This window comes from Gambusia affinis, linkage group LG06 (genome assembly GCF_019740435.1).
Source record: "Gambusia affinis linkage group LG06, SWU_Gaff_1.0, whole genome shotgun sequence".
NCBI lineage: Eukaryota > Metazoa > Chordata > Actinopteri > Cyprinodontiformes > Poeciliidae > Gambusia > Gambusia affinis.
Genome location: NC_057873.1, coordinates 11,483,329 through 11,498,227, shown reverse-complemented (window position 1 = coordinate 11,498,227; position 14,899 = coordinate 11,483,329). Strand labels below are relative to the sequence as shown.

Sequence of the window (14,899 nt, the reverse complement as noted above, 5' to 3'; positions counted from 1 at the left end):
ATCCATTTTATTACCTGTGGTGGCTCTGGGCCAATCAAATATCACGCACAATAATTGCGCAGTCTGTATGACGTAATACGTATTAAAGAGAGCTTGGATTACGGAAATGAAGTGTCAAGCTCGGTGATAGCACTCTCGATATTAATTGTCGACCTCAAATCGAGCTCTTTCATTAGAACAGTAAGACATGTTATACTATCTTATATTTTACCATCGACTGTCGCCGATAATCACATGTTTAGTTCTGTTTTATCGAGAAACTTTAGTTTCAATCGTTAGCACGACAATGCTAACCTGCTAACATAGCTAAAGCAACAACGACGGTGCGGGGAAATTGCATTAGGTTGTACTGTTTTTTCTAACGAATTTCTTTTAATGTAAATCAAGAAGTCAGTATAAACGTAGTGTTTTTGCTATTTACGAGAGAATTAATTATATTAAAAGACGTCGCATAACTAGACTAGAAGATAGATATGTCATGTAAACAGTAACTAACACAGGCATGTCATCAGAGCTAATGTTTAGGTATAGCAATCGTGCTTTAAGCCATCTTATTGTAGCCTCGTTAAGACAGAAATATTGCTTTAAAAGAAATATATACGAAATCTAAGAATTTTCTCCCATTCACTATTTTAATATAAATGCAGACCTATTGTAAAAGGAATACCATTTGTTTTTAAAGGTATTACTGATATTGTAGTGACAAGTCATTTCACTGTAGCGATAGTATAAGGTTTGGTTTATAGCCGCAGAGTTGCTCATCACAGGTGTTTTAAGCTGGAACCCAGATAAAGTGATGCTGTGATTTGTGATACTTTCCCTCTGTATGTAACACCCCGATGTTAAGCTACCAGACTGTCATTCTCAAATTGTCCTCACTGATAAAATCCTTTTGTCTTGTCTTGTCTAGATCGCTGCTCAGATGAAGAGGGCTTGCCTGGCTGACCGGTTGTTTCACCCTTCCTTGCCATGGCAGCGCCATATTTTCCCACATTCCTCCTCCTCATTTTTTTGTCCTCAGTAGCCCTCTTGCTGCTCACCCTTCTGCCGTCTGTCACCCCATCCCTCCCTTTAACTGCCTCGTCTTTATCCTCGGCTTGGCCATCATGTGGTCCAGGTCAGTCTTGGGCCGTCCGGATTCACCACAGCCTGCATCACCAGAATGAAGATGAGAGAAAGGCCTCAGTTCACCTGGATGTGATAGCTGACAGGGTACAGTAGTATTTCAGCATCTTTTATGATAGTTTGCTCTTCAGTTTTAATTTGAACACATATTTTCATCATTTTCAAAGATATTTAGATAGTATTGTTGAATTTATTTGCTGGAACTATTTTCTATGGAAATATCAAAATAAAACTTAATGACTTTGGTCCTTCTCTGTATTTACAAATTAAAAACAAGTGGATATTGTATCTCTGGCCACTATTTTTTTTTATTTTCAAAACAGGGCTTAGTTGTTTGTTTTTTTTAATGCCTCCTATTTGCTCTATTTATTATTGTAAAAGCTCAATTCAGTATTTTGTAAGTTTGATGTTTTTACTAGAAAAACAAGTCCAATATTTTCTTTGCAGGTAGCAAAAGAGGCGGGGCTTCAGAACCGGGGTCAGATTGGAGAACTCGAAGGCCACTATTTGCTTTGCTCATCGCAACCTCACACTGGATCTTTGGGAGGCGTCTGGAAAAGGAGCATCCAACCGAGCGATGTTCTAGCAACACATCCTCATGTCTTGTGGTACTCTAAGGAGAGAGTGCTCAGTCGCTCAAAGAGGTCATTGGCCTTCAATGACCCCAACTATCCTAAACAGTGGCACTTGGTAAGAACACATAGCACACAACCACAAAATAGAAAATCAAGCTCTGCCAGATATTATATATTTTTTATTTTATTTCTGTCTGATTTTATCTGAGTTGGCTTCAAGGACTTTGATTAAACTAGTTAAAGCAATTTTAGGAGATCTCATATAGGTAGTAGAAGCAGAAATATGTGCAAATAACAGGATGCTGTAGCTTCAGGTTCAATGCCACCTTAATATTTGACCACTGTTCTTGGCACAAATAGTAGAGATTAATTAGTTAAATGAGTTGCTATTCTCCCAGAGGCTCTGCTTTTTTATTTTTTTTTCCCCACCAGGGGGTCTTTTTGTGGGCTCTAGTGTCCCTTATTCAACAGTAGGCTGACAGGAAAGGGGGAAGGAGAGGGGGGAAGACATGCGGCAAATGTCGTCGGGTCCGGGAATCGAACCCGCGACGGCCGCGTCGAGGACCGAAGGCCTCCAAACGTGGGGCGCGCTAACCTCTACGCCACCGGAGCACGCCCCGAGGCTCTGCTTTTAAGCGTATTCCACAAATTTTTTACCGGAGTTGGAAGAGTTCCAGTAGCTTAATGGTGGTCTGTTTATCATCCCATGACCAGTTCTGATATGTGTTTGGCACCATTGTTCCGGTTTTAACCATTTGACCCAAAATCTCAGCAGAAACTGGAAGCAGGAAGGGCAACGTGGTCAGTGTTGCTGACCACGCTGTAATTAACTTGGATGATAAATTTATGTACAGATGAATGCAATTACATAATTTGATTATCTCCACAGAACATTAACAGATGCTTGGTGTTTGTGCAAAATGGACTCATTTTTAATCAGAATATAGGAATTTGGTGATATTGAAAGTGTATAATCTTTGGAACTTCAGAATTAAATTTGTTTTCACTGCGAAATATGAAATCTATAACTATTGCTATTCTGGTAACCAGCAAATATGTATATTAATAGTTTCTCAGCCGTATTGCAGCAACTGCCATATTGTGCTTTCATTTTTATTCACTGAACATTTTAAACCTGTTTTGCATGATCATAAAAATGATCCTGGTCACATACACCAAACATGTTGGAACAAGGACTCCAAGTTTAAAGCTGGAAATGATTCCAGCCAAACATTACAAACATTTAATGCCTCTTATGTGTGCTCCTTTAGCACCAGTTCTATCTGCCATCATACAGTTTACAGGCTTTGCTACCATACACATCTGCACCTTGACATTTTTCCTTTTTTTATTTTTCCTGGCGTTCATTAATAGAGTTTTTCTTCCTCCGCCTTTACAGCACAATCGAATAAACAGAGGCATGGATATCAACGTGACGGGCGTGTGGGAACACAACATCACTGGTCAGGGGGTCACTGTTGTGGTTGTAGATGATGGTGTGGAACACACCCACAAAGACATTCAGCTCAACTATGTAAGTCGGAATTTAGTGTTGACTCTGCTTGAATTGTTTGAAAAAACAGTGGGCCTACTCATAAGCTGTGTGTAGTGCTGTTGTGAAATATTTTCCCTTTTTCATGTCACTGTTAAGTTCAAACTCCAGTTCAGTAATGAAAGCTGATAGTGGAACACATATTATGAGCAAAGCTGTTGGCACTTTGCAGTAAATCAAAGTTTTTAAGAAAAGAAAAGCTTGAGGTTTTATAGCATGTTGACTGTGTGTGTGCTACAACAAACAGGGCTGAACAGAATGAAGAAACATAGGCAGAGAAAAAAAAACTTATATATATATATATATATCTTAAAGGGAATATTTTTCTTCCAAAAAATGACAGCAATTGTCTCTTTTCAAAGGAGAAAAAAAATATTATTGCATAATGGGGCAGAAACTTATTGTTATCATTTTGAAGCCAAATTCTATTAAATTATTACATAATGCGACCTTCCAGGGTTAAGGCAAACTTAACCACTTTCTAGTTGAACTTGTCAACTTGTTGCATGCAAAACTAGAACAAAGTTTGTAAAGGTTTGATGCCCATATGAAAGATATTTATGTTCCTTTTAGAGTCCAGAGGGGAGTTACGACTTGAACTCCAATGACCCCGACCCCATGCCTCACCCAGACCTCCACAGCGACAACCATCATGGGACTCGATGTGCTGGGGAGATCGCAGCCGTTCCCAACAACAGCTTCTGCGCTGTGGGTGTGGCCTATGGCAGCAAGGTGGCAGGTATGACACACCCAGTCAGTCATTTTTCAATATGTTTTTATTCCGACAGTCTTTTACTAAGAGGCACCAGTTTTTGTTTTTTTTGTGTTTTTTTTTACAAAAATGTGTTCAGATCTGAAATCACTGACATCATTTTTTGGTTTTTGTAGGTATCAGAGTCCTGGATGGGCCCCTGACTGACAGCTTAGAGGCCATTGCCTTTAACAAGCATTACCAAATAAATGATATCTACAGTTGCAGGTAACTGTAGATGTCATAATAACAATTCTCTGTTGTTTATTATTATGTTTTAATGTGCTGTATTATTTCTTGGATGCTAATAAAGACCGTTCCTTCTTGTAGTTGGGGACCAGATGATGACGGGCACACTGTGGATGGACCTCATCCCCTGGGCAAGGTTAGACTTCTTGCAGCTCTCCTTTTCTCCAGCAGGTGGCAGCAGACTGCAACAGATCTGTGCGTCACACTCTGCAGCAGTTTCACTAGATTGATGGTTTTTCCCCTTGCTCTAAAGTTGGGTACATATGTTAAAAACATTAAATCAGCTTGTTATTTTGTCACCAGGCTGCACTACAGCACGGGGTGATTGCAGGCCGAAGAGGCTTCGGGAGCATCTTTGTTGTTGCCAGCGGTAACGGGGGTCAGTACAACGACAACTGCAACTATGATGGCTACGCCAACTCCATCTACACCATCACGATAGGTAAGAAACTGAGATTGTTAGGAGTGTGGCGACGTGTGTATCTGCAACTGTGTGCAACACACAAAGGTAGTTATTATACTCCAGTGTTGTCGGGGTTTTTTAGGAGCAGTTGATGAGGAAGGCAAGAAGCCATTCTACGCAGAGGATTGTGCATCCATGCTGGCTGTCACGTTTAGCAGCGGGGGAGCCAGATCAAGGAGCATCGTAAGTCCTACTGAGTCAAACACTTACATAGTAACTGGAGCGAGCTTAGTGCTGTTCTTGTCATACAGAACACTTTAAGCAGGTTTGCATGATGAGTTTGACTCACCCAGCAACACTCACAACATTCACACTCTTATACAATGATATGCAGAACTTTTCTAACTGTAGCACTATTAAGCCACAGCGCAGTAGATGGATTTGTTTTAGAAACGAAGAAGGTCTGAAAGAAACTTGTAAGAATAAAACTCCAGTAGTAATGATTTCTCTGTTAAACTTGTCTAGCAGTTAATTTCAGATGTTCTTTATTTCTCTTTTTAACTTCCAAAGCTGTACATAGTAGGCTGCGATCAGCTTTATAGATATACAACCACCTTTAAAAAAAGTATAATTTTAATAATACTAAAATATCCATAAAGCTGTTTCTGCAGTTTAATGTCCTTTAACTGAGATCTCGGGGAGTGTCGGGGTGTCTGAAGGTTTCTACGGCTGAATGGAGCATTCAGCTGCCCCACCTCTATTTTCCACTCATTGCAGAGCAGCTGGCTGAAAAAAGGCTGCTAAATTTATTCCCTCACTAGCAAGAAAAAATATTTGGCTCTTTGGAAATATTTCCAGCCCCAAAAACCAGGGATCCTCATGTGGTGGAAACTAAAGAAAGTGCCACTAATAATTGTTATTATTAATTACCTTTAACATGTTTGTTAGGTAACCATCTGCAGCTGCAAGCAAATTAGAGCAGGACAGATTAACCAAAAGTAGGAAATTCAAGTTAAAAGCTACTTCAAAGCATAACTGGTGATTATTCTGTTATTGTTTATTCAATTTTATTGTGTAATTGCCTTGAGATTGTCATACCAGCCCAAGTTTATATGTAATGATAGTAAATCAAGGGAACCAGTTGAAATATAATGAACTGTCGCTTTAAGTATCTTTGTTAGCTCCAAAATAATGGAAAATTTGGGTAAACTCCTCCACATCAGGAAATGCAGTGACTTCATTCATCTGAAAACGCTGGCTGAAGATGACAGGAGTTGAGATCCACTGAAACCTCTTGCCATGTGTTTGTTGAAGTTTGAGGCTGTCACCATGATAACCTGTTTTGTTGCGAGGATGTCATCCCTTGTGGGAAACCGAGATTAGCCAGGACCTAACCACTGATCCACCCCTGACCGCATTACACTCACATGCTAAGTGGCTCCACAAACGGCTCACTGTTTGCTTCTCCTAAACATTCAATAATGAACTTGGATGATTACAGAGCAGCAGTGGTGTGTGAATCAACAAAAGTGGGTGTAGAAATAAACTTGGTATTTTTATGCTGTTTAACTGAAGAAGTCAGAATTTGAGTTTGATACTTCAAACTTGCTGTTTTATTTTTATTCCTGCAGCAGTGTTCACATTCAGGCTCTTTGTTCTTCTTATTAAGCTCCATATGGCCTCACATTCCCCCCATCAACACTTTTTTTTTTTTTGTTTGTTTTTTTGCGGCGCTAGTGGCTCGTATTTTTGTGACAGTAGGCAGACAGGAAACAGGGGGAGGAGAGGGGGGAAGACATGTGGCAAAGGTCATCGGGACCGGGAGTCAAACCCGTGACGTCCGCGTCGAGGACTAAGGCCTCCAAACGTGGGTAGTGCTAACCCCCTGTGGCACCACAGCACGCCTCCCAATCAACACTGTTAACTAAACACAAACAGCACTGAACTCTGAGTACCTGCTGTCAGTTTATATCATCAAGATGGTGCATTGATGTAGGTGCTACTTCATGCAACAATCCTTCCGTCTCCATGGTTTTAGATCTTTTTGTGCTCTGAAGCGGTTATGTGTGCAGTTGTGTTCATAATTTACATGGATCACACCTCTCTGAAACGTTATAAATATACCAGCTGTGTCGTTCTGCAGGTGACATCTGATTGGTCGATGCACAAGGGGAGCGGCTGCACGGAGGGTCACACCGGTACGTCTGCTGCGGCCCCGCTGGCAGCAGGGATGGTGGCCCTCATGCTGCAGGTGCGGCCCTGCCTGACCTGGAGGGATGTTCAGCATATCGTCGCCTTCACTGCCACACAGGTAGTGCAGGAAAACACTTGGTAGTGTTAAGGGTTTTAAAATGAAAGGCAGCAAAAAAGAACATTTAATTTCTTACGGTTGCTAATTTACACAATAGCTGAGAGTAAATGTGGTGATAATCTGCCTCTGCCTTGTGGTAACAACATTTTTCAATCTTCATGTCTGCATCTCTATTTTTTTAGACCAGACTTTTGAACTGTAGTTTAACAGGATGGACAGGACCATGAAGGTAAACGTGGGTGTGGATGTTTTCTTTGTGTCTCCTAACAGTGCGACATGACTGCTGACTGGAGAGTGAACGGAGCTGGTTTTCATCACAGCCACCAGCATGGCTTTGGGCTTCTGAACGCATGGAGACTAGTTAATGCTGCCAAGGTACATACACGCTATAGATTAACTTTTTTTTTTCTTCTTCAAATATTTTGCCACCAGACGTCAGTCTCAATATTCCTGCGTTGTGTATCAGGTGTGGGAGTCGGTGCCTTTTCTCGTATCCTATCAGAGCTCGGTCATAAAGGAGGACGTTTCCGTTTCCACTCATTCGGGCGTCTTGATCCGCACCTGGAATGGTAGGGTTTTTATTTTTTCCCCTTCTTTCTTGCTCTTTGCCGCTGCCTCAGCTCTATGAAGGACAGTTGCTTGTCGAGTTTAAACATTGCTCTCCATAACAGAGCCATCCCTCCCTCCCCGCATGCCTGCTGCTCAGGCTGCCTATCCTTATTAGGTAATGTTCGGCAGTTTGTAAGTTATGCTTTTGTTATCCCCCCCCCTTTTTTTAATTTTGTTCCTTTTTGAATTTCTCCCCAAATCTCCTTTTTTTACGTAAAGTCTCTGTAGATCCTCTCCCTCTCTCAAGCCTTTCCACTCTGAATCTCTCATATTCAGAGCCCTCTGCGTATAATCCCTCTAACACTTATTTTTTTTTTCCACTACTGGTTGTTGAAATGACCTCATTCAAGTAGAAACATTTCCCTCTTCCTCAGCCTGGTCCTGTCCTCCCTCAGACTTTATCGTCTGTCTTTTATCGCCTCATTGCAGTTAATCACACGACCACAGACAGGTTTGTGTACATTTGGTCTCATTCAACAATGGTTTTGTGAAAAAGCTGCTGGTTTTTACAGAGCAAACTCTCAAAGAATGTGAGGAATTATTTTCTCAACTCACTTTAACTCATGTTGTTCTGTGAACCCGTCGTCGTTCTGTTTTGGTCGAATTCCCTGATGAGCTCTTTGTAACAGAGTGTAGTTGAATCTGCTTTTGACACTGTTCTGTGTTTTGGCAGCCTTGCTGACTGATTCATCGCCCATTAGACCGGTCATATGTTCTGCTTCCTTCATGAACAGCTTTCCAATGGATATGTTAAAGCAAGGCTTACTTATTACTTAGAGCTGATTCTTATGCCTGGAAAGAGCAATTACTAGAATTAAAGTGCTGGAAATATTGCCTCCTAATGGAATATGAAGCACAAAATATTTAAACAGAAAACAAATAAAACAGCCCGTCTCTCTTGGCTACGCTCCAAAACACTGTGGTCAGTGATAAGTGCTTCAAAGACAGATAACAGAGGAGAAATCTAGAGTGAGCTGGAGAACTGCAACAGGGTTTGTCACCTTATTAGAGAGTTACAGATGTGTTTCAATTACACTGATGAAGGGGTAATAAATAACACTGACATGATGCATATAAAGCATTTAGAAAAACTTTGGTCTAATGTGTCTAATTATTTCAGTATGAGTGCAGTTGTATTTTTGTAAAAGTGGGTGTCTACAGGTTTCATATGTACTCTTTGAACATGTTCTCATTTGTCACAACTACAAATTTTAAAGGAGTGGTATTATGTATTCTCCAGGCACATAGTGCCATTTTATAACACAATCAAGCAAGTTGTTACAATAATGCTATATATGTACATAAAAAAAAAAACCAGAAGAGAAACTTGAATTCGTAATACGATGCCTTGACATAGGGCGTCTGTCTCTTTAAGAAGCTAGTACTCTCTCCAGCACTCCCTCTTCAGTAAGACATCACAACAATGCTTCTCATTATGCCGTTTACAACCGTTCTTAGGAGCGCTGGACTGAGAAGTAGAGTCAATAATGAGCTCAGCAGATACGCAGTTCCACCAGGTGTTTGCTAATTGCTGCTGCCGCTAGTCTGTTGGAGCTGAGGTTTATTCTGGGTTGCACCATGGAATGGATGTCCTGAGAGATTTAAGAATTTTCAACATGCATGAAAGAATCAAAGCATCACTCCAAGTATATTTTTGATGAGGAAATAACATTAAAACGTGATATAATCTCAAAAAGTTGATGTTATATCTCTTCTATAATGTATTTTGGTGGTATTTTATATGATAGACCAACACAAAGTAGTGAATTCAGGAGTGGATATTGTTGAGGGAATGAATATTTTTGCATATCACATTTTCCTGTAAGCCGTGTATAATCTGCCTTTTGTCTCAAGTTTGTGTTGTTCAATTACATAAAATCCTGACCTTTGTAGTTTGCAATGTGACATAATTCTTCGTGTCTGAAAACTTTTGCAATCCACTGTACATTTTTCCCCAAATATAATGAAGATCATATTATTTTTCTATATCTCTTGCTGTGCCCTGAAGACTTTTAATTGAACTTGCACATTACCCTTTCTGCTGTCTTCTCTCCTGTAGTCTCTGCAGCCGACCTGAAACCTTCTGGGATGCAAACGCTCGAGCATGTAGCTGTTACTGTGACAATAACCCACCCCTGCCGGGGGAATGTGGAGATCGTGCTGGAATGTCCCAGTGGTATGAGCTCTGTCATCGGGGCTCGCAGGTCCATCGACAGGTATACGCCGCCTCTTTCTTCGTGTCTATTTAAGGCCTTTAGCTCTCGCTGTGGAAGAAGCAGAGGGATGTTTTGGTAGATGTAAAGGCGGGTAGAGTCATTTTTTATTTATTTATTTATTTTTGCTTCCACACAGAGATCCTTCTGGCTACCAGGACTGGACTTTCTCCACTGTGCGCTGCTGGGGGGAGAGAGCTGAAGGCCAATACACCCTCAGGATTTCTGACAGTAGTAAGTCAGCAGGGAAGACACACACACACACACACACACACACACACTTATCCGGTCAGCTAAATATATTGGTCTGGGTTTTATGAGGCTTCTTGTGAATCCAGGTTTCTTAGTTCTCCCTGACCCTTGTCTGTGTTTCTGCAGAAGATGACGAGTCTTATCAGTGCGCCCCAGTGGGAGTGCTGAAGCAGTGGAAGCTCACACTCTACGGTTCATCTATGACTTCCAGCGAAGTGAAGGAGAGGCAAAAGTGAGACCAGTTTTCCTGCCGGTTTGCCGTCGGTGTTTAAAATCCGACTGGGATGCGATGATTATGAGCGCTTAATTGTTTCCCGTTCGCTGGTCTGCAGGCTGGTGGAGGAAGCCATGAGTGGCAAACATCTGGACAGCAGCTTCTCTCTGCCCTGTCCTCCAGGCTTAGACATCCCCCCCGAGATCATTAACCCCTTCACCTCCAACAGCCTGAAGGTAAATGCAGCTTTCACGCTCACACTCCCACACCTACCAAAGGTTTACTGTATCTTTGATTAATTCTGTTCATCTGAAGACAATTTGCAAGAAAAATTTCTTGAAATAAACGAGAACAAAAAAGTGATGGCCAGTTTTGTTTGAGCATATACAGGTTGCAGTCAATCCCATTCAGTATAGAAAAGTATGGCTTTCCATATCTAGAAATGTCTGAAAAAATAAAATGATATGGAAAAACATTTTTCTTACTTTGTTCTGCACTTCCTTTCTTCTTCTAGACTGCCTCCCTCCCTCACTTCCTTCCTTTATTTCCTTTGCTCCTTCCTTCCGAACAAGTTCTTGTTTATGTAGATTACATATTAAAAGGCTCTCTGCTGTAGAAACATGAACTTTAATATTTCAGATTATGAAGCTTACATAAAGAGCCCAAAACTCTGCAAGCTATTTTTTGTTGAAGAATGTGTAGGAACCAATGGTCCATACACTTGCTTCTGTAGAGTTGTAGAAAACTAGACCTTAGCTTGGTTGAAGGACATTTTTTGTTTTTGTTGGAAATGTTACAAAAAACATCAATTTATTTAGTGTATTAAAAGATTCTTGTTTTAATTTTAACCTCACTTAGGACATGCTGTAATTCCCTGCTGAGTTCATAAACCAATATGAACTGAACTCAGAGTACTGCATCTCTTCTCTCTTTTTTGACATTGTCAGACAACACAGTCATAATCTTCAACATTCATTGAGTTGACAGTATTGTGTGTAGCTACAACTTTCTATAAACTCTTGTCCTGCTCTACATTTGTAAACAATTATTACTTTTTTTTGTTTCCATCAGTGCGGGCAGCAGTAACATATCTCTTGATGTCTGAAATGGAGTAAATTTGAGTTAAATGAAATATGTTCCAGATGACGAGTTGAACTGTTGTAAACAATAGAGTTTATTTGTTAAGAGAAGAAATGTCTCCACTCCTTTCCCTTTTTCTTTAAGTTTATTTCCAGATGCAGGAAACGCAGTCAGTCTGTTTGGCTATAGTTGGCCAGTCTTTACCTTTTTACTGGATTTCCTAATAATTAAACTGACTTGAGTAAAATAATAACTTGGTACTTAATCCGTGGTAATATGTCTTCTCTTTTTTTCCCCCCCATCCAGTTCCTGCTTCTGCTCGGATGCTTTGCTTTCTTCTGGTCCGTCTACTACATCTTGGACGTCACTCTCGGTCAGGTGAACCTCAGGGGCCTCCTGTGTCTGCCGAGGAGGCGGAGTCATCTCAAAACCATTAGCAAAGCCAGAGGAGTGGAGGAGGCGAACGAGTACCGAGACGAATACATCGCAGAGTACAAGGACCAGGAGGACCAGGACTCAGGGGTGGACCTGCAGGCTGTGCTGGACTCTGAGGTCAAAGTTCCCATCATCAGGGAACAGCTGGAGACGTAACAATGAGCCTAAACGTTTCCCCTTTCTCAGGCTTTTTTTCTGCTCTGATTGCACTCACCTCCAACAGCGGTGATGGTACTTAAAGACCAAGCTGCAGATAAATCAAAGAGTAGGTTTCTTACTCTTTCTCTTTTACCATGGTTACTCCCCTCCCCCAAAAGAAAGTGGCCTTGAATGTGTTTGGGCTGTAATTTTACATCTTCATTTGTGCACTTCTTCCTAAACGCATCACCTGACCAGGAAAATAGGATGTTAAACCTCCTGTAGCTTCTAAAGCTTTCTTTAAAACTGGGATTCATGAACTGCGTGCGGCTTGTTGGGACTTAACCACCCAGTTTAATGTTGGGTTGTGAAATTTGGAGAAATCAGATTTTCAAATTGACGCAGAAACACCCATGGAGTAAATTAGCGAAAGGTTGTGTGCAATATTTAAGGGAATGTAAGTTGTGTATGTGTGTGTGTATGTGTGTGTGTGTGAGTGAAATGGGAATATTTGTAATATCCAGGATCTTCCTTTAAGGTGTTGCTATAATGTGACTTTTCACAGGGGTAGTCTTATGTTTCGTTTTTTTTATATCTCTGAGCTACTTCTTCCAATTTGTAAATCTGTTTTTTTTTGTTTTTTTTAAATAAAAAAAGATCTGTAGCTAAGTAAGCAAAATCTGTTTAAAACTTGAAGTGGGATTTTTCAGGCTTTGGATTTGCTATATGTATTTTTTTATAAACTGATATATCAACAATTTGTGCCTGCTGAACACATTTGCTGTATATGGACTGCATAACAGGGTTTTTACAATTTTTAAAGAATGTATTAAAAGCTGCAGGTGTGTTTATATAAGTGAACAAATTTTTGGAGTGTTGCTGTGCAAGTCACAGCCTGTTTAAATGAAAATTAAAAAAAAAACTTGGTGGAGTTAATGCTGCTTTCTTTTATTATGTAGCTTTAAATCCATTTCAATACAGCAGTTCCATAAACAATGTTATATAACTATAGGATACATATTTTTGAGTAATAAATAAAGGCTGGGGACAGATTTCCATTCAAAAGGTTCCTTGTTGCCAGGGATTCTATAACATGTTATAGGACGTGTGAAAGGGCTTAGACTATGATTAAAGTATTTGCCTCTCCTGAATATGAGTATAGAAAAATACTTTGGGGATATCCAGATTTTATTTCCTTTGTGTTAAATATGTGAATTTTCCGAAATTAGTTGGTTTTGCAAGATTTTTTTACTATGTTCACCTGAGAAGTTTTTCCAACTACCATGTGATGTTTTAATGTCAAAACCTTCACAGAAATAGTGCAGGCATTCACCGACAGAAGAGCGAACCAAAGATTTTCACCATAAGCACATTCGAAAAACTGAGTCGCTCTACTTATTTATTGTCTAGTTTTAAATGGTTTCACTAGTTTAGATAAATCTTAGAAATATTTTTTAATGTAATCATAAAATTGATTCTAACTCTTAAATGTTTTGTTGTTTTTACAAATCAATCATGAGCAACAGAATTTCACTTCTGTGACAAATTTACAATAAAAAAAAACCTTTGTCAAAGTGACAAAATGACATAATGAGCACGCAAGACAGAATGTACTTGTCACGGGACCAAAAAAATATATATTGAAAATAAAAATCATAAAATAAGTGAATGCAGAAATTTAGTAGATAAACATTTGACTACAATCAGAATAGTCTGGATAGATGGATGATGATAAAATAATAGATGAACACATGAAACCCAGACCTGGCATTTTTTTGAACAGCAAGACACTAAATATGCATAAAACACAAACAACTTGTGGAAGAGTTTATAAACAAACTTAATCCTAATGTTTATTTAAGTAGGCATCTATAGATAAGGCAAAATTAGTTTTCAACTAATTTAGTTTATGCCAGAATATTTTCCTCACAAACCAACACCAAAATATGTAAGAATAAATCATGAATTATCTCATGTTGAATATCGAGCAGTATCACAGTGCAATATGTTTGCTTAAAGACCAAGTTTTGTAGTGAAGCAATGTTGCACACAATGTTTAGAGAAAGGTTTTTGAAACTCTTCTGACGACATTAAAAGACTGACGGTGTTTAAGAACTAAGTGTTTACAGATTCAGCAGAAAATACCAGCTGTGAACCCCTTGGACTCCATGACCCCTGTCTGTCGACAGTCTTTTTTTTTTTTCTGCAGGTTTTAAAGACCGCAAGCTTTAACGTTTTAACTGGTTGCTTGCCTCATGATCCCGCCTCCAGCTCCTGGTTAAGGCGGTTCTTCCCTCGGAAACCAAATCAAAGTTGGTGCTAAGAAAGAGCTGTTTTGTTGGTGGTAGAGCCGGAAACACCAAGAGCTGCTGCTAATACTGGCACTGGAATGCAGGCGGTGATGGTGAAAGCTCCAAGCTAGCTCTTTCAGTGCTAGAAATGAAATAAGGGGAAGCATAAAAGGCTCAAGAAGAAATTTAAATGAAAACATTTGGGCTGCTGCAACACAGAATATAACTTTAATGGATTTACTGATCAATTCATTCATTCATCATCTTATCATTGCTGCCGCTTTGGTTGTTGCGTACTGAGTTTTTCTGGGCATGAAAAGAAGGGGGAGTTTTGCCTGGAGGCATTTGCACCTTTCTCTGAGAACATAGTATTTTATTGAATTATTGAAAGGCCCAAAGCTAGTCAACATCAACTTCAGTGGATATTGAGAAGGCCGGCTGTGCCAAAGTTTTTATGTTTTATTCATTTGAGCTTTCGGCTTCTGACTGTCATGGAAGGTGACAAGTTTACCTGGTGCAGGTAAATCATCTAAATGGACCATGAAACAGACATTTAAATGGGTCTTTACAGTTTGTAACGCTAACAAATTGCTAACATGTTATGCTAAAGCTTGCAATTCTTAAGGGAAAATCAAAATTTGACAAAAAAAAGAAAAATTTGTACTGTTTGATCAATTTTGCCAAAAAATAAATAAATTATT

At 39.8% G+C, this 14,899-nt stretch overlaps 1 protein-coding gene across 1 annotated transcript; it reads left to right on the top strand.

Annotated features, from left to right (window-relative positions):
• The first annotated feature begins 58 nt into the window (after positions 1-58).
• On the top strand, positions 59-13,027 carry pcsk7 (proprotein convertase subtilisin/kexin type 7). The gene is made up of 17 exons (XM_044118857.1): positions 59-180; positions 911-1,212; positions 1,573-1,815; positions 3,100-3,234; positions 3,826-3,991; positions 4,141-4,231; positions 4,334-4,388; positions 4,556-4,694; positions 4,798-4,898; positions 6,799-6,966; positions 7,237-7,341; positions 7,433-7,535; positions 9,635-9,791; positions 9,928-10,022; positions 10,167-10,272; positions 10,373-10,490; positions 11,641-13,027. Exons 2-17 carry the CDS (start codon positions 970-972, stop codon positions 11,923-11,925), a joined length of 2,310 nt encoding a protein of 769 aa, XP_043974792.1. The 5' UTR covers positions 59-180; positions 911-969; the 3' UTR covers positions 11,926-13,027.
• Positions 13,028-14,899: the final 1,872 nt, after the last annotated feature.

Coding starts and splice junctions, on each gene's coding strand:
- pcsk7 (XM_044118857.1), top strand. CDS start 970: ATGGCAGCGCCATATTTTCCCACATTCCTCCTCCTCATTTTTTTGTCC. Junction 1,213..1,572: donor TGGATGTGATAGCTGACAGG/GTACAGTAGTAT, acceptor TTTTCTTTGCAG/GTAGCAAAAGAGGCGGGGCT. Junction 6,967..7,236: donor TCGCCTTCACTGCCACACAG/GTAGTGCAGGAA, acceptor GTCTCCTAACAG/TGCGACATGACTGCTGACTG.